Here is a 26,568-nt window from a genome sequence, read left to right as displayed (position 1 = left end):
AATGTGAATTGACATTTTACAATGTTGAGTATTTATAGTGTTGACCATTAAAATCCATTGGAGATCCCTTGTGGTTTTTAGGTTAAGGATTTGGTATTGTCACTGCTGTGGCTATGTTACTTGCAGTGGTATGGTTCAGTCCCTGGCCTGGGAACTATTGCATGTTGCAGGTGCAGTCAAAATAAATAAATAAATAAATAAATAAACAAATAAATAAATAATTAAAAAAATTCATGAACATAATATGTCTGTTTACTTAGATATTTTATTTCTTTCAACTGGATTTTGTGGTTTTTAAGCATTCAAGTTCTTTAATTGCATTTTTATGTTTATAAAATGATGTTGCATTTTAATTCAGCTTCCACAGGTTCATTGCCAATATATGGACATGCAGCTGAGTTTTGAATGTTTACCTCATATGCTGCAACATTACTGAACTTAGTTATTAGTTCCGTGAGCTTTTGGGATTGTTCTATCTAGACCATCATATTATCTGCAAATAGGGAAGTTTTATTTCTTCCTATCTGATCTACATTTCCTTTATTTCCTTTTCTTGCTTTTTTCACTGGCTGGAACTTTCAAAACTATATTTAAGAGAATGATGAGAGCAGCCATCCTTGCCTTTTTCTTGATCTTAGAGGGACATCACTTCATTCTTTCACCATTAAGTATAAAATTTTATAAAAGTAGAAAATCCATTGTAGACTTTATTGGTAGCTGATCTTTATGATCAGTTGAGAGAATACTCTTTAATACTATTTTTGATTATACTTTAAATCATGAGTGTTGAATTTTCCCAATTGCTATTTCTGCATCAAATTGATATGATCATGTTATTTTTCTCTTTTAGCTTGTAATACAGTGAATTACATTGACTAGTTTTCAAATGGAATAAGCCCCTCTTGGCCTTTTTATATGTTGCTGAGTTCTATTTGTTAATCTTTTGTTAAGAATTTTTACATTTCTATTCATGAGTATTAATGTGTAGTTTTCCTCCCAACTCCCAGCTTTGTTGAGTTATAATTGACTAGTAAAGTTTGTATTTAAGGTATACATGTTTTCTTTATTGTATTGTCTTTGTCTGATTTTTCTTCCTATATTTTCTGGATCAGATTATTAGGATTGGTGATGATGTTCTCTAGATGTTTGATAGAATTCTCTTGTGAAACTATATGTGCCTAAGATTTCTTTTCAGGAAATTTAAAAATTATTAATTAAATTTTTGCAATAGTTATAGACCTATTCAGTCTACTTCACATTTGGGGAATCATGCTAATTAGAGCTTTTTGAGGAGTTAATTCATCTCAGAAATTGTTAGATATATTTGTACAAAATTGTTACCATTGTATTTAAATTTGCATAAATCTGTAGTGATAATCCTTGTTTAATTCCTAATATTGGTAAATTGTCTTTCCTGCTTTTTTTTTTTCTTGTCAGTTTTGCTGGAGATTTTTCAATTTTATTAAACATTTCAAAGAACATGCTTTTTGTTTATTGATTATCCATTGTTTTTCTGTTTTCAGTTTCACTGATTTCTGCTTGTCATTTTTATTTTTTGTCCACTTGATTTGGGTTTATTTTGCTTTTATTTTTCTAGGTTCTTGAGGATGGGAGCTTAGCCATTGATTTGAAATCCCCTCCCCCATGTTTTTTTGTCTTTTTAGGGCCTCACTCTCAGCCTATGAAAGTTCCCAGAGTAGGGGTATAATTGGAGCTGCAACTGCTGGCCTACATCACAGACACAGCAACATGGGAACTGAGCTGCATCTGTGATACCACAGCTCACAGCAATGCCAGATCCTTAACCCACTAAGTCAAGCCAGGGATCAAACCTGCATCCTCATGGATACTAGTTAGGTTCATTACTGCTGAGCCACAATGGGAAACTCCACTTTTCCTTTTTTGCTAATGAAAGTATATCATGCTATAAATTCCCTCTTGACATTTCTTTAGTTGTGTTCTACACATTTTGATTTACTGTTTTTCCAATATCATTCAGGTCAATGTATTTTTTTAATTCCCTTGTGACAACTTCTTAGACCCATGGATTAGGCATGTCTTGCTTAGTCTATTGCTATTGTATTTCCCAGTTTGAATGACATATGATGACTTTTTCTTTTTTTTATTTCCCTTAATTTTCTTCACCTATAGTGATTTTTTTCTCTTTTTATATTTAGATCCAAATCAGACTGTTATAATTTTTCCTTCGACTATCGAAGCTAATTTAGGAAATTCAAGAGGAAAAGGAAAATCTGTTTTATTTACACATATTTTTACTTTGTTTTTTCTTCATACTTGTTATTTAAATATTCTTTCATTCATCACCGCTTTTTAGTAACTTCCTTCTACCATTCTTTTAGTGACAAATTGTTTAGTAAACTTCCTTCTACCAAGTTGTTTAGTAAACTTCCTTCTACTATTCTTTGAGTGAAAAATTCTTATTTTTTCCTTCACCTAATAAAAATAGAAATACTTGTGGTGTGTATAGAATTCTGGGTTGACAGTTCTTTTCTTTAAGCCTTTGAGTAATGCTCTACTTAGTTTTGGTCCTCTGTTTTCTAATGAGAAATCTATCGTTGGAGTTTGTTTTCCCCTATGGTTAAAATGTTGTTTCTCTCTTGCCATCTTCAAGACCTTTTTTTTTTTTTTTTTTTTTTTTCTGTTCTTATTTAGTTTTCAGGTGTTTGGCTATGATCTGTCTTGGTTTTATTTCTTTGGGTTTATCCTTTTGCATTTTTTTTTCAGCTTCTTGAATCCTTTGTCTTGCCTTTTGCCAATGTGGGGAAGTTTTTAAACATTATTAATTTTTTTTTTTTTTTTACTGCTTTTTCATTCCCATTCTTTTTCTTTTCCTTCTTGGACTCTGATAACATGATTGGTAGATCTTTTGTTTTTGTCTCTCAGGTTTCTCAGTCTCTGATGTTTTGTACATCTATTTTCTGTCTGTTTTATAGATTTGCTAGTTTAAATTGTATATTTGAGTTGGTGACTCTTCTGTCTCCTTCATTCTGCTGTTGAGTTTATCCAGAGGTTTTTAAATTTTCTTTATTGTTCTTAGTAGTAAAATTTGCATTTGGTTCTTCTTTTTATCTCTTGTTTCTTTGCTCAGATTTTCTATTTTTTTCATTTCATTTTTTCATAATCTCTTATTTCATTTTCATGATAGCTTCTTTTAAATATTTACCAGTGAATTATAACATTTGTATCATCTTGGTGTGGGTATCTTTTTTATTCATTGAAATTGAGGTTTTTCTATTTCTTGATATGAGTGATTTTTAAATTCAGACTGAACGTTTTTGATATAAGGTTATGACACCCTAGGTCCTACTTAAATCTTCTGTTTGGGGTGGGTTGTTTTGACACTGCTCTGGCAATAGAAGGGCTAGTGTCCTCTTTTCTTTTTCTTTTGTTTTCCATTACTGCTTTTTAGGGCTGTACTCATGGCACTTGGAAGTTCCCAGGCTAGGGATCAAATTGTAGCTATAGCTGCTGGCCTACACCACAGCCACAGCAACACCAGATCTGAGCCACATCTCCTACCTATACAACAGCTCATGGCAATGCTGGATCCTTAACCCACAGAGCAAGGCCATGGATCAAACCCCATCCTCATGGATACTAGTTGGATTCATTTCTGCTTGCTACAATGGGAACTCCTGGTGTCCTCTTTTTACTAACAGATGGGAATAGAAGTTCAAGTTCTCTAGTTTGGCCTTTACTAACACCTGAGATAGGGAGAGGCATCTTACTAGAGTGGTATTATGGCTCCCTATTACACTTGTACTTTTATCACCATGACCAGAGGACTGGTGACTAATTCCTGCTCCTGATGTGGCCTCCATTAATTCTCTCGTTTAGAAATTGAAATATTCTATGAATTTAAATTCAGATAGAAAATGTTATTTCTTTTGCTGTAGGAGAATGAGAATAAGCTTCTCAGAGTTGCATTTGCCAAAAATAATGATGTTATTCCCTTTGGAAATGTAGAGATTTGGCTTATTTTTAAAATTTGACTTATGTTTGTTAGTTTTCAAGCCAATTACGGACAATAAAATCGAGTGAGTTTTTTTTTTTTTTTTTTTTTTTTACTGTCTGGTTAGTTAATTAAAGCTCACTAAGACAATGAATGAAATTTATCTAAATTTTCACTATTTATTTTATCCCATATTATGATACTAGCAAGGTACTTGTTGTCCAAAATTATCAGATTCTTTTTCTTAAATTTTAATTCTTTATTTTTGCTTTTACATGATTTGAGTTTTTCCACTAAAACTCCTAAATATCAATCTTTGATGTAAGACATTGAGCGAATCTTAGTATAGCAATCTGTCCCTTTCCCTGGCTGTTGTTGTGGCTCTTATTATGATCATTATTATAGCCATCATTAGCTGTTTGGGAGGACACCATAGCTGTATTCATACCACAAGGCTTTGTCCCTGCTACAAGGCTTAGTCCCTACTATTAATTAGTAATTTAAGTTCTTAACCTAAAACTCGAAGAGTAAGTATGCAGCAGTCATTCAGCCATAGCACTACATTTCTTAAAATGTAGTTCATGTATTATCTGTATTAGAATCACCTAGAGAAGTGCTTCTTAAATTTTTATGTGTATGTAACTTATATGGGGGTTTCTTCACAAAATTCAGTTTCTAATTCTGGGATTGAACCTGAGATTCTGAATTTCTACTAAGCTTCCAGGTGACATCCATGCTGCTGCTGGTCTATGGACTATTTTGAATGGCAATTACTGATGATACTTGTTAAATTACCAGTCATATGTTCCATCCCAGGTCAATGAAATCACAATTTGTGTGACTGGAATCTGAGAATATTCATCACAACTAGATATCTATCTATTTTAGAGATTTAAAGTTGTTATAATTCTGCGGTACTTAACTGGTTGTGCATCAAAACCGCCCACATAGAGTTTTAAAACAGTATTCATGGATATTCCTCCAGAACTACTAAATCCTCATCTCTGATATTGTATTTTTAATATGGAGATTCATACACCTGATTCTGAGTATAATCGTGTTGTAAGGAATAACTATGGAGTTCCTGTCGTGGTGCAGTGGTTAATGAATCCGACTAGGAACCATGAGGTTGTGGGTTTGATCCCTGCCCTTGCTCAGTGGGTTAATGATCTGGCGTTGCCGTGAGCTGTGGTGTAGGTCGCAGATGCGGCTCGGATCCCGCGTTGCTGTGGCTCTGGCGTAGGCCGGTGGCTACAGCTCCGATTTGACCTCTATCCTGGGAACCTCCATATGCCGTGGGAGCAGCCCAAGAAATGGCAAAAAGACAAAAAAAAAAAAAGAATAATTATAAATATTATACAAGTGGGAGTTTCCCTGTGGCATAGTTGGTTAAAGATCTGGTGTTATCACTGCTGTGGCTTGGGTCGCTGCTGTGGCATGGGTTTGATCCCTGGTCCTGGGAACACCCACATGTCTGCGGCATGGCCAAAAATAAAAGAAAATTTGTAGAAGGGACTGGACTTAGAGTCATTATGCCTGGTGCGAGAAGTTTCACCTGGAATCTAGACAAAGAGTAAGACCAAAATTGAACTATGTTAGGATTTAGGGGGAAGATGTTTAAAAGTTAAATAAAGTCTTCCACTAAATTTTATACAGCATAGTTTATGTAATTTTAAACCAATCCCTTTTGGCTTGTGTACTGACAGCTTTTCTCAAACTAGGGCCTGTGGGCATAGTCTTTGTGTTGTGAATTATCCACAGTCGTTTCTGATTGTAATATTTTATTTATTTATTTTTGCCATGCTCGCAGCATGTGGAAGTTGCTGGGCCAGAGACTGAACCCATGACACAGCAGTGACCCGAGCTGCAGTGGTAACAACCAGATCCCTTAACCTGCTGAGCCACAAGGGAACTACAGTAATATTTTTTATTTTTATAATTAGACTAATGGAAATATTCTAAATCAGTTGAATAGACTATTTTGTATAAAGATACTGCTGTATGATTTCAATATTGAAGTTATAGTTGCATTTATGATTGTGTTGGCACAAAGTAGATTTCAGTTGTTTATTTAAAAAGTATACCATGCACTATGCACATGTATTATATTCAGGTCAGAAGATTGTAAAATTTTGTGATGGTGTACTATGGATCAGAATTTAAGGCTATTGAAATAGAGGCAAGTGAAGAAGAGAAGTTCAAAACAAGTATGGATACACCAAATTCAAAAGAACCTGTGCAATCAGAACCGTATCCATATTGTGAAGTTATTTTTATAAAAAACTTCATCTTTCATGTAAATTAATGTCATTTGTATTCTAGCTTTAGTTTTATTTGTATTTAATTTGTATTTTTATGTGTATATAAGAGCTATAAGTATGAGGAGCTTATACTTATTTTTATATATAAGTTAAAGATATTATAAATGTAAGTCAAAAGTGAGGATCAGCAACATTTTTTGAAGGTTTGTGTATTGTTCAAGCTTGAGAAACATGTATTTTTGTTTGCTTAATATGCTTATATAATATATATATATATCTCAAATTACAGAGTTATTTGACCTTTAATAGCCCAATTCAAATGCAGTTTTCTGGAGTTCCCTGGTGGCCTAGTGGTTAAAGATTTGGCATTGTCACTGCTATGGCTTGGATTTAGTCCTTGGACTGAGAACTTCCTCATGACATGCACAAAGCCAGACCCCTACCCCACAAAAAAACAAATGCAGTTTTCTACATTAGCTTTCCTTGATTTCCCTTACTGGGATTAACGACTCCCTCCTTTGAATTCTTTATAGTAATTAACACATTTTACTTTTATTTTTCTTACTTGTTAATTTGCCTTATCTCTTTATTAGCTGTTATTTTCTTTGAAGGAAAACCAGTGTTTTGTAATCAAGGACAGTACTTTTTTAAAAAGAATTACTCAGTGAAGTTTGAGTAAATGGGTGAATGGATGGAAGACTAAGAATGTCTTGGATGATTTACTATAGAAGAATGATAGTGAATGTGGATATAGGAACAACGTTATTTTTCCAAAGCTCACATATAATAGAAAATTCTTCGTCTTGTAGGTGGCGGTTATATAACAACAACGTTGTTGCAAAAATAACAACATTATTTTTCCAAAGCTCACATATAATAGAAAATTCTTCATCTTGTAGGTGGTAGGAATACATTATAAATGAAAATGTAACTGTTAAATACAATAAAGTTCTATAAGGATATTGATTAGTCACTCTTAGGGTTACCAAATACACATGACAAGGAGTCATGCCCTCTCCTTTACATATGTCAATCATATTAAGTAAATCACATTACTTTTAAAAAAAAATTTAAGAGTTTATTTGAACAAAATCAATTTGAATTGGGAAGTGCCAATCAATAGTGGATAAGAGTGCTCCACGTTTAGGAGCTGGGCAAGAGTTTTATGGATAAGACACGAAAGCAAAACAGGGAATTATTTGATTGCTTATAGCTTAAATAGTTGCTTTATTTGAGGAAAGCTAGTTGACTTTTTATGATTGGTTGTCCTTAGGTTTCAATTTCTTTTTTTCTTCAAAACATTATTGAGATAAAATTGACATATGGACGTATATATAAGTTTAAGATATGATTTGACTTACATGTATCATGGAATGATTATGACAGTTTAGTGAACATCCATAATTATATATATACACTAAGTAAAAGAAAAAGTATAATTGACCTACAACACTGTATTAGTTCCTAGTGAACAACACAGTGATTTGATATTTCTGTCTGTAATGATCACCATGATAAGTTTAGTTGTCATCTGTCACCTACAAAGATGACAGATATAACATCACTGACTATATTTCCCATGCTGTACATTTCATACCTAGGACTCATTTATTTGGTAACTGAAAGTTTGAACCTCTTAATTTCCCTCACCTATTTTACTCATCATACCACCTCCCTCCACTCTGGCAACCATTTGTTCCCTATATGTATGACTCCATTTCTGGTTTGTTAATTTGTTTGTTTTGTTTTGTTTTGTTTTTTAGATACCACAATTAGTGAAATTATATAATACTTGTCTTTATGTCTGACTTATTTCACTTAGGAAGAGGGCCATCTATGTTTTCACAAATGGCAAGATTTCATTCTTTTTTAGTATTGGTAATAATCCATTGTATATACATACCACATCTTCTTTATCCATTAATCTATTGATGGCCACTTACATTGCTCCCATATCTTGGCTATTGTCAGTTATGCCTCAATGAATATAGTGGTGCATGTATCTTTTCAAATTAATGTTTTTATTGGGTTCATATTAAGTCTTGGAATCTTTCTTACTTGTTTAACCTCTACCTGTCTCTTGGTCATCAGATATAAGATGGAACCCTTTTGTCATCAAGGTTCTAGTTTTTATCAATAAGAATGAGGAATAGAGTAGTAATGGCTCAAGAAATATTTATAATTCTGTTTGGCTCTTTATGTATTCCACTGTTATTGTACATACTAAAAAGTCTTCTATATTGAAATTTAGCTGCTTGCTTCAGGTCTCATTACTGAAACCTGGCAGTTCTTGGACTTTTCTTCTTTATAAATGACTATGTAATATTGAAATCTGCTCCTTTTCTACCTAACTCCCAAATTTGTGTCTACTTTTATAGGATTAGTGTTTTTTTTTAACTTTTCCTATATTCAGAAAGAGTGATCTTAAATACATTGTAAAATGTTTCCTCTTTCTACATAGATTGAAATGCAAATAGATTGTTCATTACCTAGAAACATGGCCATTAACTTATTCCCTTTGGAACATTATTAAATGTCTTTTGACAACAGCAGTTCTAGACTTTAGGTTTTAATCAGAATTGTCCAATATCATACGTGTTTAATTAGATTGTCAATTAACTCTGTAAATGCGTATGTAGTAATAAGACTACTTTTTTTTTAATGTAGTGTGCAACTGAATACTTTTGAATGGGCAAAGTTTGGTGCAGAGAAAGTCAGTGAACCAGACTGAAAATATAAATTTGATAGACTAGATGTTTACTTTTACATAAAGAGGTACAAGATGGAATCTTTTTGTTAAACTTACCATTCATTTCCTTTTTTTTCATATTGTTCTATCTGCCTGGTGTTATAATTCTGTTCTGCTCTTCTGACAATTTACTAGAGCTCCTTTTATGAGAACATTCTACAAAATATGATTTAATAACAAGTTCTGACAAGGGATAACTGTGAACTTATCCCTCTTGTCTTTTTAAGAGTGTTTAAGGAGCATAAGTAGGCCAAACTACAAAAGAGGATGATGCTGTGGATAGATGACTCTCTTCCCAGATTTCTTATGTAGGAGTCATAGTTGCTTTGGCCATGGAGCAGTTTCCCAGAATTGGTCAGAAAGCCCATTGTGAAGATGAAGACAGTACCAAAAATAAAGAAATAAAGGACCAGTATAATGAATCTCTGACCCTATACTTTTCCTTTGTACTACTTAGATGCCAAGCATTAGAATAAAAATAAATAATTTATCATCTCGTATAAACAAAGGTACAAACTCTCTGAGAACTCTGAAATGTCTATTTCATATATACCTAATTTCTATTTGAAGTAAATATTACTGAAAAAAAAAACAAGCAAACAATGTATCTTGGTAGAAAGATGGTAATTTTGCAGCGAAACAGGAATGGATTTGAATCCCAGTTTTGCCACGTATTAGCTGTAAGTCCTAGGCAAGATAAAAGTGAAAATTCTTGGGCTCAGTTTCCTCTTTGTAAAACAGAAATATATATCTGTCTTTTTTTTAATAATTTTTTTTATTTTCCCACTGTACAGCAAGGGGGTCAGGTTATCCTTACATGTATACATTATATATCTGTATTAAAGTGCTGTTTTCAGAATTAGAAATAATATATATCAGTGCCCATGTTAGACACTTATTTAGTAGTGATTCGTATTATATTATTGTTTTTAATGATATGCTGTTGTTTTTTATCCTATAACCTCTACTAATAGCTAAGTGCTACTTGAATATATAGTACATTTTATTATTTATATAGTTTTCACTACATAATAGTAGGGAAAATATAATGCTGCCCAGATATAAAATTTAGATATTTTAATTATAATTTTCTTTCTTTCAGAATTACTTACTGTCATCTACCTTTCCAGAGTAAATGGCTCTATGTTGGAACAGAAAGAGGAAATACACATATTGTAAATATTGAGTCTTTCATTCTTTCTGGATATGTTATCATGTGGAACAAGGCAATTGAACTGTAAGTTTGAACTTGAATACTACTTTATTTAGATTAAATACTTCTGTGGTTATGTAACATTCGTCAAATTGCAGAGTTGTTTGAAACATCTAAGCTAATTTATGATTAATTTGAGTGAGAAGTTCAGCTAAAATGATTTAAAAACATAAAGGCTTTTAAAAGTAGATACAGTATTAACATGTCAATTTTATGCTTTCCAAATACTGTAAATAATTAACAGTTATTATGTATGTAAAATTTGATGATAATATAGTAAGGCTTATTCTAAAAGTTATTCATGGAATCATTTCTTTGTAGTCAGACTTTATGTAGCCACTTCTAGTGGGAGTGGCAGGGAATTGTGATTATATCTTGTTTTATGTAAAACTAATCATAATCAGTGTGTAATCATGAATATGTGTATTTTCAAATACCGGTAACTTATTCTTCATTTGCCTCATTAGCATATTGTTCTGGGTTCCAAGAAGAATCAGTTCATCACTATCTTTCATGTGGTGATGTATACAGCTCTTTGGGTATATGGTTGATGGCAATCACCACCTTCACTCTGACACTGATATTCATATTTCTTCACATGTAAAATGTGAAATCCCTCAAATGTCATGCTTAATGGAATTCTAAGCCATCTTCTGTAGAATATACACAAACAATTCTCTTGGTCAATGTATTAATTGAAAAAATAGTATTTCTCTAATAAGTGTTTATGCACTGTACATATTAGGTCTTTAATAAGATATGTTTGACTTGAGGTTGCCCCATTCTCTCTCTTACATATACAAATTCTAAGTTGCATAATAGTTTCCCAGAAATTCTGATTAAAACAGCCTATTTCCTGAAACTCTACTATGGTCTTATAATAAATCTGCTATTCTCTATTTCCAATGTTTCAATGTATATGTGTATTACTCTATTTCCAATGTTTCAATGTATATGTGTAAGAAGGTTGTTACTAGTTGTATTCTTATATTATATCCAAATGCTTTTTTGTTTCTTTTTATGGCCACAACAGTGACATATGGAAGTTCCTGGGCTAGGGATTGAATCCAACCTGCAGCTGCAACCTGAGCCCCTTCAGTTTGATTCTTAACCCACTGTGCCACGGCAGGAACTTCAGATGGTTTTTTTTTCTAAATTATGATAATTCTTTCTCATTAGATTAAGAACTGCTCCATAGCAGAATCCTTGTTCATTGCTCTCTTTTTCTTCATATTTGGCTTATTTTGGTGCTTTCCACAGAGTGGCTACTAAATAACTAATGGCATTCTTAAGAATTAGTATGATATATAGTTACACATCCCATTGACTTAGCTTTCAATTATAATTATAATTGGTATGAGCTATTTTGCTTATAAATATTTTAGTATTCTGTGTGTGTGTGTATATATCCTTTTTACAGCCACACCTGCAGCATGTGGCGTTTCCTGGGCTAGGAGTCAAAGTGAAGCTGCAGCTTCAGGCCTATGCCACAACTGTAGCAACACCAGATCTGAGCCACATCTGCAACCTGTGCTGCAGCATGCGGCATGCCAGATCCTTAACTTGACTGAGCGAGGCCAGGGATCAAACCCTTGTCCTCATGGAGACTATGTCAGGTTCTTAACCCACTAAGCTACAATGGGAACTCCCTGTGTGTGTATTTTTAAAAACAGGTATCCTATAAACAGTTATGTGTCTCCCCAAAATTTATTTATTTTTTCAGATATTTGGGAAAGGTTTTTTCCCCCTATAATCATAGTTCTATCAAAGCATTAAATTGGGTTGAATGTAATATTTGTTTTCATAATATTGTTATAGGAGATTGATAAAGACAAGTAAACTTGAGAGATCAAATTACATATATTTTATATCAATTTAATATTAGTACAAATAGTAACAGATGTATAGATGTATCATTTCTGTTCAGTTGAATGCTACTAAAGTAATTAAGAAGTTTATTATTTAAACAGATCAAATATTTCACCACTCTTGCAGTGTTGTTTCTATATTCATTTACTTGAATCCATTTCATAGTTTAAAAAAATACTACCTAAACTATGACTTATACCCTGTATGTATTTACATAGTCCATACCTTATGATTTTAGGACTAATGAAGGGTTTAAAATATATGTTATAAAGGAGAGTAAAGTTAGGAGAAATGAAAGAAATAAGACACTTTCATTTTTCACAATATGATTTTACACATGTGATTCAGTATAGAATCTACCATTTATATAAATCCAGTGTTTTGTATAATTGTACATGCCTCTGAAAATGACCTTGAAGTATTCCCAAGAAATTATTAGCCATCTTACCTCTTGACTCTTTCTTGCTTTGTTTAGACCACATTTCCAAAAGCATGTTCTATGGAGTTAGAGCCCCATTTTGATATATTTAATTTAATTTTTTTGTCTTTTCTAAGGGCCGCGCCTGTGGCATATGGAGGTTCCCAGGCTAGGGGTCTAATTGGGGCTGTACCCACAGCCTATGCCAGAGCCACAGCAATGCGGGATCCAGTTGCATCTGTGACTACACCAGAGCTCACGGCAACACCAGATCCTTAACCCACTGAGCGAGGCCAGGGATCGAACCCACAACCTCACGGTTCCTAGTCAGGTTTGTTAACCACTGCACCATGACGGGAACTCCTAGATTTAGTTTTAAATGCCAACTTCTAATAATCCAGAACAGTCTTTTAATTACTCTTTGCCTCTTGAAAAACATTAGGAAATGCATGCCACTTATTAATATGTGTCAAGGGTATATTGTAATAAGGAAATATGTTGAATTAAGAAGAGTTATTTTATAAACAGAATTTTAAACAAATTTTAACAATAAATTTTTAAAGTATGACAAATGCAGAATTATCTTTAAGAGATTTGTGAGATTATTTCTATTTTAAGTTCTGACTTGAAGTACTTTTAATTCAATGTTTGTTATTTTTTAGCTTGTTTCTTTTCTTTTCTTTTTCTTTTTCTTTTTTTTTTTTTGTCTTTTTATCATTTTGGGGCTGCACTCGTGGCATATGGATGTTTCCAGGCTAAGGTTGGAATCTGAGCTGTTGCCCCAGGCTACACCACAGCCATAGCAATGCCAGATCAGAGCCATGTCTGAGACTTAGACCACAGCTCATGGCAATGCTGGATCCTTAACCCACTGAGCAAGGCCGGGGATCAAACCCGCAACCTCATGGTTCCTAGTCGTATTTGTTTCCACTGTGCCACAGTAGGAACTCCAGCTTGTTTCTATTGTTAGTGAAGTCTTTTAATTTAATTGTAGGCAATTTCCATATTTATAAATAATTAGTATTCCTTTAATGTACATATTGGTTATTTAGAAACTTGAAGCCATCTTTGTGATGTTTGTAGAAATTATAGTGTTTGTAGAATATCTTATAAAATAATAGTATAAAACAAAACCAACATTAAAAAATTTTACATGCGAAAATATATTCCAGGTTATAGCACAGAAATATCTGTTTCCGCAGGACAGCTCTAGCTTTTTAAAAAACATAACCATTTTTTTTTCTGCATGTGATTAAACTTTGAGCATGAAATTTAGATTAAATTATTAATGTAAGTTTAATAGTCTTCAGATATATTTATTGAGCACCATGATATTCTAGATTCTGGAAACAAGTGTAAATTGGGAAGCCACAGTTTCTCTCTTCTTAGGGCTTTCAGTCTAATAAAGGTGAGATTAAGTAAAAAGGCAATTATAGTATATTGGAAATATAACATGGCAATTCCTTAAGAATGATACCTAATATAGACATGATGTCTCAGAGAAGTGTCTGTGAAGGAAATTACATCCATGAAATTCAAGGATGTGTTTCAGTTAAATGAGTGGAGAATTGGGGGAGAGGGTTTTCTAGGAAGAGGAGATTTAAAAGATAGAATGTAAGAGAGTTTGTGTTCTATGCACAGAAATTTTGTAGCTGGTCGAAAAGGCTGGGGGAAAGGATAGCAAGAGTTAACAGTGAAGATAGGTAATCAAGTATATAGTATGAAAAGCTCGTAAGCCAGTTTGAGCATGTGGATTTTATCTAAGATCAGGACCTAGCTTTCAAAGAGTTTTAAGCAGAGAATTGACCAAATTTGCATTTAGGAATTCTAATCCAAATGCAATAGCTGGTGAAATGATTGAAGAGAGAAAATATTGTATTCTCGGCAAAAATTACAGTGGATTTCGAACTGGAAATAAGCTGGCATATTAAAGAAATAGAAGTCGAAAGAGGCATTATTTGGGTATTGTGGAAAGATGTAAGAATAATAAGAGAATTAAAAGTGATCTCAAAGTGTTTGACTTAAGCAACTGTATAGATAAGGGTCCCATTTAGTGAAAGAATACAGGAGATTGAGTAGGTTTAGAATAAGATATGTTTAATATTAGATACGTTGAGCTGTATATGTTGTTAAAATATTCAAATGAATTTCATATAGGAGAATGGTAGGGAGTGGATTATATAGATGTGAACTTAATAAGAGCAGAATTTATGTGGTCATTGAAACTATGAGGATATATGAGATTGTGCATGAAGAGAATATATTAAAGAGGGTAGCGGGAATTCCCATTGTGGTGCAGTGGAAGTGAATCCAGCTAGTATCCATGAGGATGCAGGTTTGATCCCTGGCCTCACTCAGTGGGTCAGGGATCCAGCATTACTATGAGCTGTGGTGTAGATTTCATATGTGCCTTGGATTCTGCATTGCTGTGGCTATGGCATAGGCTCCAATTTGACTCCTAGCCTGGGAACCTCCATATGCTGCAATTGTGGCCCTAAAAAGCAAAAATAAAAAATGAAAAATAAATAAATAAGGTAGCAAATTTGTAGGTAGTGGCACGGTTCTTACTCAGCCTACTGAACTCCTTTGCAGTACCTGCCTGGCTTCTGTGGGCTCTCGAATTCATGACCATATGTAATATGAGAACAGATTGCAGTCTAGGATAGAATACCAAGGAATACCAATATTTAAGATACTGGGAGAAAAAAAGTCCATAAAGAAATCTATCAAGAAGCCATTGTAGTGAACAGGAGGAAGAGAAATAAATAGAAATGTTAGAAGAATTGCTGGACATTGTTCAGATGATTAGCCTATGAATTTAAGTTTATTGATAATTCTATCCAAGTAATTTTTTACAGGATTTACAGAATTCAGAGTACACAGTTGCTTTTTAAAGTCAGTTTCTAATGGCCATAATGTTTGCAAGGAATGCTTGGTAGTTTTTAAAAGTTTAATGTTAGGGGAAAAGTCAGAAAAAATATATCAAAATGTTAACAATCATATCTAGGCAGTGAAATAATATGAGAGATTTTTCCTCTTAATTTTTATTCTGAGTTTCAGGGTTTTTTAATTAAAAAAATTTCTTCTATAGTCTGAAAAACTTATTACAAATAACTGACATTTAATTCTAGATTATTTTCTGAACTTGAGTTAGTTTTACAGAGTCTTATAAGCTAAATGGAAGAGTTTCAGGTGTGGTCTAACAAGTGTTTCTCAAACTATATTTCAGTCTTTCCCTCAATAGAGGTTCAATGAAAGAAGAGACTATAGACCAATAATTTTGGAAAATATTGAAGATTGGCAGTGCTAATGTGCATATTATGGCTCTAAGAAGTGCTATAAAAAAGGAGAGATATTTAACTTTAATTCAGGGTTTCCCAAATTTTTTTCTTTGGAACACCATGTGAAACACCTTTTACATTCACTAGTTTATCCTGGAGTACTCTGTATTTATTATTCTAATCAAACTCAAGAAACAGGGATTTGTGGTTTGTTAGGTGTAATTAGTTACCAAAGGTAATCGAAGTACATTGGCTTTTATCAGAGGCATTTTATTGTAATAAAGTGCTGCATTTATATGTCAATGATATATTACATATAAACATGGAGGATTGCAAAAAAACTCTGTGAACTTTTTATTAAGGCTTGTTTAGTTTTTGTCCTGCATATATCCTGGAATGCAAACAATAACTCTGTTTTCTAATTATTGCAGTGGTTTACAACAATCACAATACATACTATTTATTGGGCACTATATGACATTGTATTAGGTGCCATATATATATATATATATATATATATATATATATATATACATATATATATATTTTTTTCTAACCTTTAATAATTATTCAGTGAGTTCAGTACTGCCTCCATTTTTAAGTGAAAAAAATTTAGGTTAAAACCACTAACAAAATATCTAACAAATATATATTTATTTCTCTGAGTTACTCTGAGGAGTCAGTATCTAGGGAACCTGGAGTTACTTAATTTGTCACTTTTGTCTGATTCCAAAGAATTTCTAAAATTTGTATCTTCTTTATTGTTTTATGTAGAATATTTGATGTTTTCATGTGTGCTGAAGAAATAAATTATGTCAATATCCTATGTCAATAAATAAACTATCAATATACTTATAATAATAGAGTTAATCTGGCACTATTAGGTCATTGAAGAAAGGATATAGAAAATGAGCAATAATAGTCTATGTCATATCAGTTCATATCATATTTAACCATGGCATAATCATATTCAACATAGAGTAGGAAATATAAAAGACATACCAGATATTAGAATAGAATAAATTTAAAGTCAGATTGACAGAGCAATGATCTCTTTAGCATTATGCTCTTAGACTGTTGTCGACTACCCTGGTTAACCAGATAAATGAGACATAACCAGCGAACTAGGTTTCCCTGGTATCTCAGTTTTCTTTAAGTTGATTATCACTAGAGTTTCTTTGTAAATCAAAGGAGTAACTGTACTTTCTTTAGGAGCAAAATGAGAGATTTCTAGTCAAAAGAAATTTTAAATTAAGTATGTTCTTTGCAATTTGATTGAAGTAGGTTTGTAACACCAGCCTTGTGCTGTGTAAGTACTGTTGTCTGTAGAAGTAAAAGTTTTCTCAGATTTTCAGAGAGCCAGATCTAGCAACATATAAGCATATAAAATAATGAAGAATCCCATTGTTCTGTAGATCTGTGTTCTTAAACTTGATTTAAAAAAAAAAAAAACCAAAAAACAGACCTATTTCAACTGTTGGTAGGAGAAAGAAAAGTAGTTTTTATGAAAAACAACCAAAACCTCAAATCAATATAAGCTAAATTCCAGACTATTAGGAGTGTATTCCAGTATAATCTTATTTTTTTCCAGTTTCTAACAGTAAGGTGTTTTAATGTTTTTTAAATTATTGAATTGATTTAACAGATCCACAAAGACTCATCCAGGTCCAGTTGTACACTTAAGTGACAGCCCAAGAGATGAAGGAAAGTGAGTATTACAATACCATTATTCTTAAATTTATTACTCTCATTCTTGAATAAAGGTGTTTTTTACTGTTGTTTTATACCTAGCATCTTGCACAGTTCATAGCATTCAGTGTAAAAATTAAAATTAAAATACGTTGAATGAATGAATGAGCAAATGAATGTATGATTTATACTAATAATGGTCCCAAATTAAGTCTTTAGTTTCACTTTCCTAAAGTTGATATTTAATTCTAGAATTTTGAAGGTGGCATGTAACATAGAACAACTTTGGTTTTCAAATATCTATACTTGAACTTAAAAATATGATTATCGATATTCTTAAACATTGCTCTCTGCTGTTCGGTAATGGTACTGATGAATGACCAATATTAAGTAATCATAACTTAACCAGTCTTAATTTTATAAATAGCTAATGCCTACATAATATTCTTAGATTAAAGAAATAGTCCTTATTAATTTTGAGTATTGATAATTTTCCTTTATGATAAGGAAACAAAGTTGATAACATGAGATCTAAAGTATCACTTTCATCACAAATATTGTTTATTCAGGTATATAATTTTTGCTAAATACTATGCAAAACACCTGAATAAATTATTTAGTATAGGCTTGGTGCTTTATTTATTTATTTATTGTTAAATTACTTTTTTCTTTATTGAAGTATAGTTGATTTACAATATTGTGTTAGTTTCAGGTGTACAACAAAGTGATTGTTATACATATATTTACATATTTTTCAGATTCTTATCCTTTATTGGTTATTACTAGATGCTTAGCATCTAGTACCTTTTGCTATACAGTAGGTCCTTGTTGGTTGTCTCTCTTATATATAGTAGTATGTGTATGTTAGTCTAAACCCCCTGATTTATCCCTCTTTCTTTTTCCCTTTGGTAACCATAAGTTTGTTTTCTGTATTTGTAATTCTGTTTTTGTTTTGAAAATAAGTTCATTTGTATATTTTTTCTAGACTCTACATATAAGGGATATCATATGGTATTTATCTTTGGTTTACTTGACTTAGTATGAAAATCTCTATGTCCATCCATGTTGTTGCAAATGAATTTATTTCATTCTTTTTTATGGATGAGTAGTATTCCATTCTGTATATATATCACATCTTCTTTATTCATCTATTGATGGACATTTAGACATGGTTGTTTCCATGTCTTTACTATTTTAAGTAGTACTGCAGTGAACATTGGGGTGCATATATCTTTTCCAGTTATACTTTTCCTGTGGATATATGTCTAGAAGTGGGATTACAGGTTGATATGGTAGTTTTATTTTTAGTTTTCTAAGGAACCTCAAAAGGTTCTCTGTGGTAGCTGTACAAATTTACATTCCCATCAATAGTGTAGGAGGGCCTCTTTTCTCCACACTCTTTTTAGCATTTATTATTTATAGTCTTTTTTTCCCCCTGGGATAAACTACATGTGGTTATAATGTAGTATTTTTCTTTTATTTTTTCACTTCTATTCTTTTTTCTAATTGTTATTTCCCCAATACATTTTTTTTTCTACTGTACAGCATAGCAACTCAGTCTTTTTGATGATGGTCATTCTGACTGATGTGAGGTGATCCCTCACTCTTGTTTTGGTTTGCACTTCTAATAGTGAGCAATATTGAGCATTTTTCCAAGTGCCTGTTGGTCCTCTGTCTTTGGAGAAATGTATGTTTAGATCTTCTGCCCATTTTTAATTGGGTTGGGTTTTTATATATTGAGCTATAAGAGCTGTTTGTATGTTTTGCAAATAATCCCTTGTCAGTCACATCTTTTGCAAATATTTTCTCTCAGTCCATAGGTTGTCTTTTTGTTTTGTTTATGGTTTCCTTTGCTGTGCAAAAGCCTTTAAGATTAATTAGGTTCCATTTGTTTATTGTTTTAAATTTCCATTACTCTAGTAGACAAATCCAAAAAATTATTGCTGCAATTTATATCAAAGAATGATCTGCCTATGTTTTCCTCTAGGAATTTTATATATCCAGTCTTAAATTTAACTCTTTAATCCATTTTGAATTTATTTTATATATGGTTTTAGAGAATGTTCTAATTTCATTCTTTTACATGTAGCTGTCCAATTTTCCCAGCACCACTTGTTGAAGAGACTGACTTTTCTCCATTGTATATTCTTGCCTCTTTGATGTAATTAATTGACCTTAAGTGTGGGGGCTTGTTTATGAGCTTTCTGTCTCGTTCCATTGATCTATATTTCTGTTTTTGTGCCAGTACCATATGGTCTTTATGAGTGCAGCTTTGTAGTATAGTTTGAAGTCAGGGAGCCTGATTCCTCTAGTCACATTTTTCCTTCTCAGAATTGCTTTGGCTATTCAGGTTCTTTTCTGTTTCCATGCACATTTTTAATTTTTTTTGTTCTAGTTCTATGAAAAAATGCCATTGGTAATTTGATCAGGATTGCACTGAATCTGTAGATTGCCTTGGGTAATATGATCATTTTTACAATACTGATTCATTCCAATCGAAGAACATAGTATGTATCTTTCCAAGTGTTTCTGCTATCTTCAGTTTCTTTTATCAGTGTCTTATAGCTTTTGGAGTGCAGATCTTTTGCCTCCATGAGTAGGTTTATTCCTAGGTATTTTATTCTTTTGATGCAATGGTAACTGGGATTGTTTCCTTAATTTGTATTTCTTATATTTTGTTTGTAGAAATGTAAGAGATTTCTGTGTGTTAATGTTGTAACCTGTAACTTTACCAAATTCATTGATGAACTTGAGTAGTTTTCTGGTAGCATCTTTAGAATTTTCTGTGTATAATATCATCTCATCTGCAAACAGTGACATTTTACTTCTTCAGTTTGGATTCCTTTTATGTATTTTTATTCTATGATTGTTGGGGCTAGGACTTCCAGAACTAAGTTGATTAAAAGTGGTGAGAGTGGGCATAATTGTCTTTTTCTTGATCTTAGAGGAAATGCTTTCAGCTTTTCACTGTTGAGTGATGTTAGCTGCCAGTTGTCATTTACGGCCTTTGTTATGTTGAGGTAGGTTCCTTCTATACCCACTTTCTAGAATTTTTATCATAAATGGATGTTTAATTTTATCAAACTTTTTTTTGCGTATATTGAGATGATCCTATGGTTCTTGTCTTTGTTAATGTGGTGTATCACACCGATTGATTTGCAGATATTGAAAAATCTTTGCATTCTTGGGGTAAATCCCAAGTGATTTTGGTGTGTGATCCTTTAAATGACTTATCATATTCGGTTGCTAGTATTTTGTTGAGAATTTTTGCATCTAGGTTCTTCAGTGATGTTGGCCTGCCATTTTCTTTTTTTGTGGTATCTTTGTCTGGTTTCGATATTAGGATGATGGTGGCATCATGGAATGAATCCGAGTGTGTTCCTTCCTCTGCAATATTTTGGAATAGTTTCAGAAGGATGAGTGATAACTCTTCTCTAAATGTTTGATAGAAATTGCCTGGGAAGCTGTCTGGTTCTGCACTTGTGTTTGTTGGAAGTTTTTAATCACAGTTTCAATTTCAGTCTCATAATTGGTTCTTTCACCTTTTCTACTTGTACCTTGTTCAGTCTTAGAAGATTGCACCTTTTTAAGAATTTGTCCATTTCTTCTAGGTTGTCTATTTTATTAGCATATAGTTGCTTATAGTAGTCTCTTAGGATCCTTTGTATTTCTGTGGTGTCAGTTGTAACCTCTCCTTTTTCATTTCTGCTTTTATTGACTTGGGTCCTCTTTTTTTCAAATGAGTCTTGCTCAAGATTTATCAATTTTGTTTACCTTTTCAAAGAACCAGCTTTTAGTTGCATTAATCTTTACTATTGTTTTTCTTCATCTCTATTTCATTTATTTCTGCTGGATCTTTTTGATTTTTTTCCTTCTACTAATTTTGGGTTTTGATTGGTCTCCTTTCTTCAGTTGCTTAGGTGTAAAGTTAAGTGGTTTATTTGAGATTTTACTTGATTTTGGAGGTAAACTTCCATTTAAAATTGCTTTTCCTGCATCCCATAGGCTTTGGATCATTGTGTTTGTTTTCATTTGTCTCTAGGTATTCTTTGATTTCCTCTTTGATTTCTTTAGTGGTCCATCGGTTGTTTAGTAGTATATTGTTTAGTCTCCATGTGTTTCTGAGGTTTTTTGCAGTTTTATTCGTGTGTGTGTATGTGCTTTTTACAGCTGAACTTGTGGTATATGGAAGTTCCCAGGCTAGGGGTCAAATTGGAGCTGGAGCTCCTGGCCAGAGCCACAGCCACAGCCATAGTCACAACAACAGAGGAACCAAGTTGTGTTTGTGACCTGTACTACAGTTCATGGCAATACTGGATCCTTAACCCACTGAGTGAGGCCAGGGATCAAACCAGCATCCTCAGGGATATTAGTCAGGTTTGTAACCCACTGAGCCACAATGGGAGCTCCCTGCAGTTTTAATCTTGTAGTTGTTTCTAGTCCTATTGCATTGTGGTTGAAAAAGAAGCTTGATATGATTCAGTTTTCTTTCCTTTTTTTTTGGGGGGGTGTCTTTTTGCCATTTCTTGGACCGCCCATGTGGCAAATGGAGGTTCCCAGGCTAGGGGTCAAATCAGAGAGCCACAGCAACGCGGGATCCAAGCCGCATCTGCAACCTGCACCACAGCTCATGGCAACGCCAGATCCTTAACCCACTGAGCAAGGCCAGGGATCAAACCTGCAACCTCATGGTTCCTAGTCAGATTTGTTAACCAATGAACCACGATGGGAACTCCATGATTTCAGTTTTCTTAAATTTAATGAAGCTCCAGTTGTGGCCCAGAATATGATATATACTGGAGAATGTCCCATGTGTGCTTGGGAAGAATATGTATTCTCTTGCTCTCAGATAGAATGTTTCAAAAGTATCAATTTATGTGATCTAATGTGGCATTTAAGGCCTTATTTCTGGATGATCTGTCCATTGCTTTAAGTGAGGTGTTAAGGTACCCCACTAATATTTTGCGATTGTTGATTTCTCATTTTATGACTGTTAGCGGTTGCCTTATATATTGAGGTGCTCCTGTGTTGGATGCATATATATTTACAAATCTTATATCTTCTTGGATTGATCCTTTGATTATTATGTACTGTCCTTCTTTGTCTCTTATAACATTCTTTATTTTAAAGTCAATTTTGTCTAATATTAGTATTGGTACTCCAGCTGTCTTTTGCTGTTTATGGAGTATCTTTTTCCACCCCCTCACTTTCAGTCTGTATGTGTCCCTAGAACTGAAGAGAGTCTCGGGTAGAGAGCATATATATATATATCGTTTCTGTTTATGTATCCATTCAGCCACTCTGTGTCTTTTGGTTAGAGTATTTAATCCATTATTTTTAAGGTAATTATTGATATGTATGTTCTTACTGCCATTTTGTAATTGTTTTGGATTTGTTTATGTTTGTATTTTTTCTTTCCTTCCTCTTTTGTTCTTTTGTGGTTTGATGATAATCTTTAGTGTTGTGTTTGGATTGCTTTTTCTTATTTGTGTGTGTATATATATTATAGAGTTTTGGTTTGCAGTTACTGTGAGTTTTGATATAGGAGTCTGTGTATATACAAGATTGATTAAGTTGCTGGTCTCTTAACTTCAAGTGCATTTCCAGTATCCTCTATCTGTACTCTCCTCTTACAGTTGCTGGTTTTGACATCATATTTGTGTGTGGATGCTTTCCTACCTTTACCATATGTGTGCCTTTACTGGTGAACCTTCTCATTTTTGATTTTCTTGTTTCTAGTTGTGGCCATTTCTTTTCTACCTAGAGAATTTTCTTTAGTATTTGTTGTAAAGCTGGTTTGGTGCTGCTGAATTTTCTTAGCTTTTGTTAGTCTGTAAAGCTTTTGATTTCTCCTCAAATCTGAATGAGTGCTTGCCTGAGTAGGGTATTCTTGGCTATAAGTTTTTCCCTTTCATCACTTTTAGTTTATTGTGCTACTCCCTTCTGGCCTGTAGAGTTTTGCTGCTGAAAAGTAAGCTTATAATCTTATCAGAGTTCCCTCGTATATTATGTGTTGCTTTTCCCTAGCTGCTTTCAATTTTTTCTCTTTGTCTTTAGTTTTGGTCAGTTTGATTAATATGTGTCTTGAGAAATTCCTCCTTGGGTTTGTTCTGTATGATGCTGTGCTTCCTGGACTTGAGTGATTCCTTTTCATGTTAGAGATGTTTTCAGCTATTATCTTTTCAAATATTTTCTCCTGTCCCTTTTTTTTTTCTATTTTCTACTTCTAGAACCCCTATAATCCTTGGTGCATTTAATGTTGTCCCAGAGTCCTCTCATTCTTTTTTCTTTATTCTCTTCCATATCACTGAGTTTCATCAGTCTGACTTCCATATTTTGTACTTGTTCTTCTACATCCTGAATGCTGCTATTGATTCCTTCTAGTGAGTTTTTCATTTCGGGTATTCTCTTGTTCATCTCTGTTTGTCTGTTCCTTAAATCTTCTATTTCTTTGTTAAACATTTCTTGTAATTTCTTGATCTTTGCCTTCAGTTTTTTTCCAATAAAAAACTGTATCATCCTCACCATCATTACTCTGAAGTCTTTTTTTAAAAAAACAGTTTTTATTTTTTCCATTATAGCTGGTTTACAGTGTTCTGTCAATTTTCTACTGTACAGCAAGGTAAACCAGTCACATTCTTGTATACATTCTTTTTCTCACATTATCCTCCATCATGCTCTATTATAAGTGACTAGACATAGTTCCCAGTGCTCTATACAGCAGGATCTCATTGCTTATCCATTCGAAAGCCAATAGTATGCATCTGTTAATTCCAAAATCCAGTCCCTCCCACTCCCTCCTCCTCCCCCTTTGCAATCACAAGTCTTTTCTCCAAGTCCATGAGTTTCTTTTCTGTGGAAAGGTCATTTGTGCTGCATATTAGATTCCTGATATAAGTGATATCGTATGGTATTGTCTTTCTCTTTCTGACTTACTTCACTTAGTATGAGAGTCTCTAGTTCCATCCATGTTGCTGGTTGCTGTGAATGGCATTATTTCATTCTTTTTTATGGCTGAGTAGTATTCTATTGTGTCTATATACCATGTCTTCTTAATCCATTCATCGATGGACATTTGGGTTGTTTCCTTGTCTTGGCTGTTTGTGAATAGTTGCTGCAGTGGACATGCAGATGCATGTATCTTTTTCAAGGAAAGTTTTGTCCGGATATACACCCAAGAGTGGGATTGGTAGGTCATATGGTAGTTCTACGTATAGATTTCTAAGGTACCTCCATGCTGTTCTTCATAGTGGTTGTACCAATTTACAGTCCCACCAACAGTGCCAGGAGGGTTCCCTTTTCTCCACACCTTCTCCAGCTGTGTGGACTTATTAATGATGGCCTTTCCAACTGGTGTGAGGTGGTATCTCATGGTAGTTTTTATTTGCATTTCTCTAATAATCAGTGATGTTGAGCATTTTTGATGTGCTTATATATCTGTATATCTTCTTTGGAGAAATGTCTATTAAGTTCTTTTGCATATTTTTTTTCCATCAGTTTTTTTTTAATTTGCTGTTGAGTTGTATAAGTTGTTTGCATATTTTAGAGATTAAGCCTTTGTCAGTGTGCATCATTTGAAATTATTTCCTCCCATTCCATAGGTGTCTTCATCATATAGGTTGCTTTTCAACTTCACTTAGTTTCTTCTGGGGTTTTGTCTTGTTCCTTTGTCTGGATCATATATCTCTGCTGTTGCATTTTGTCTAGCTTTCTGTGTACTCTCCATTCTGCAGGCTGCATTCTGTACCTTTCTTTCTTCTGGTTTCTTCCCCCTTGTGGGTGAAATTGATACAGGGGCTTGTGGGCAGCTACCTAATGGGAAGGATTTTTGCCTGCCCACTGGTGTATGGAGCTGAGTATTACCTCTGGGGGTGGGGCTATGTCTCTGTTATGATTAGAGATGGCTATGGCTGGAAGGACATTAGGCAACCTCTCTGCTGATGCGTGGGACTGTGTTCCCACCCTCATCATTGTTGGTGTGGGCTTCTGAGCACTTGTGCCTGCTGGCTGCTGTTGGTGGGGCAAGACTTTTCCAAAATGGCAGCTCCCAGAGGAACTCACACTGGTGAGCCATCTTGTCCTTTGAAATTGCAAAAATTAAAGTGATTGATAGTAGCAGTTGTTGCTGGGGATGTTGAAGTTGAGGGCTCCCCTCAATCTTTTTTCTGGATGAATCTGGATAAAGATTTATTAATTTTCTTTATTTTTTAAAAAAATCTTAGTTTCAGAGTTCCCGTGTGACACAGTGGTTAACGAATCTAACTAGGAACCATGAGGTTGCGGGTTCAATCCCTGGCCTTGCTCAGTGGGTTAAGGATCTGGTGTTGCCATGAGCTGTGGTGTAGTTTGCAGATGCTGCTCAGATCCTACATTGCTGTGGTTGTGCATAGGTCGGTGGCTACAGCTTCGATTAGCCCCCTAGCCTGGGAACCTCCATATGCCACAGGAAGCAGCCCTAGAAAAGGCAAAAAGACAAAAAAAATCTTAATTTCATGGATTTTTTTTCCTTTTTTAAATTTTTTAATTGTTATTTCCCCAATAAAATTTTTTTTCTACTGTACAGCATGGTGATCCAGTATATAGGCATGTACTTTTTGCCATTGTTATATATTTTTTGGTTGTTTTCTTATTTTAATCTGTTCTTTTCTTATTTTAATCTCTTCCTTGTGGTTTGATGATTTTCTTTTATATAATGTTTCATTTTTTCTCTTTTTTTGTGTGTTATATTGTAAATTTTTGGCTTGTGGTTACCATGAGATAAAAAGGTAGGTAGATATATAGACAGATATATAATTAGATAGGTAGGTAGATAGGTAGATAATTTGTTTTAAACTGATAGTTATTTAAATTCAAACACTTTCTTAAAGTTCTACATTTTTTATTCTCCCCCAGCACGTTTTATGTTTTTGACATTATATTTTAAATCTTTTGTATATCCTTTAATTGCTCATTATAGTTATATTTGAGTCTACAACCTTTATCATCTAACCTTCATACTAGCTTTTTAAGTTGTTGATCTACTGCCTTCACTATACATTTTCTTTGTCAAAAAGATTTATTTTCTTCATGAATGTTCTCATTTCTTGTTTTTGCCTTTTCTTTTTGCTTAAAGACT

At 33.5% G+C, this 26,568-nt stretch overlaps 1 protein-coding gene across 1 annotated transcript in view; it reads left to right on the top strand.

Moving 5' to 3' along the window:
- The window catches only part of STXBP5L (syntaxin binding protein 5L), a 325,555-nt gene that overhangs the window by 100,444 nt on the left and 198,543 nt on the right, over window positions 1-26,568 (top strand). Inside the window, 2 exon segments of the mRNA XM_047752829.1 lie at window positions 10,086-10,220; window positions 17,410-17,476. Coding sequence (XP_047608785.1) covers window positions 10,086-10,220; window positions 17,410-17,476 — 202 coding nt within the window.

This window comes from Phacochoerus africanus, chromosome 1 (assembly GCF_016906955.1).
Source record: "Phacochoerus africanus isolate WHEZ1 chromosome 1, ROS_Pafr_v1, whole genome shotgun sequence".
Classification (NCBI taxonomy): Eukaryota; Metazoa; Chordata; class Mammalia; order Artiodactyla; family Suidae; genus Phacochoerus; species Phacochoerus africanus.
The sequence above is the reverse complement of the archived record's forward strand: the minus strand, read 5'-3'. Positions and strand labels throughout refer to the sequence as shown.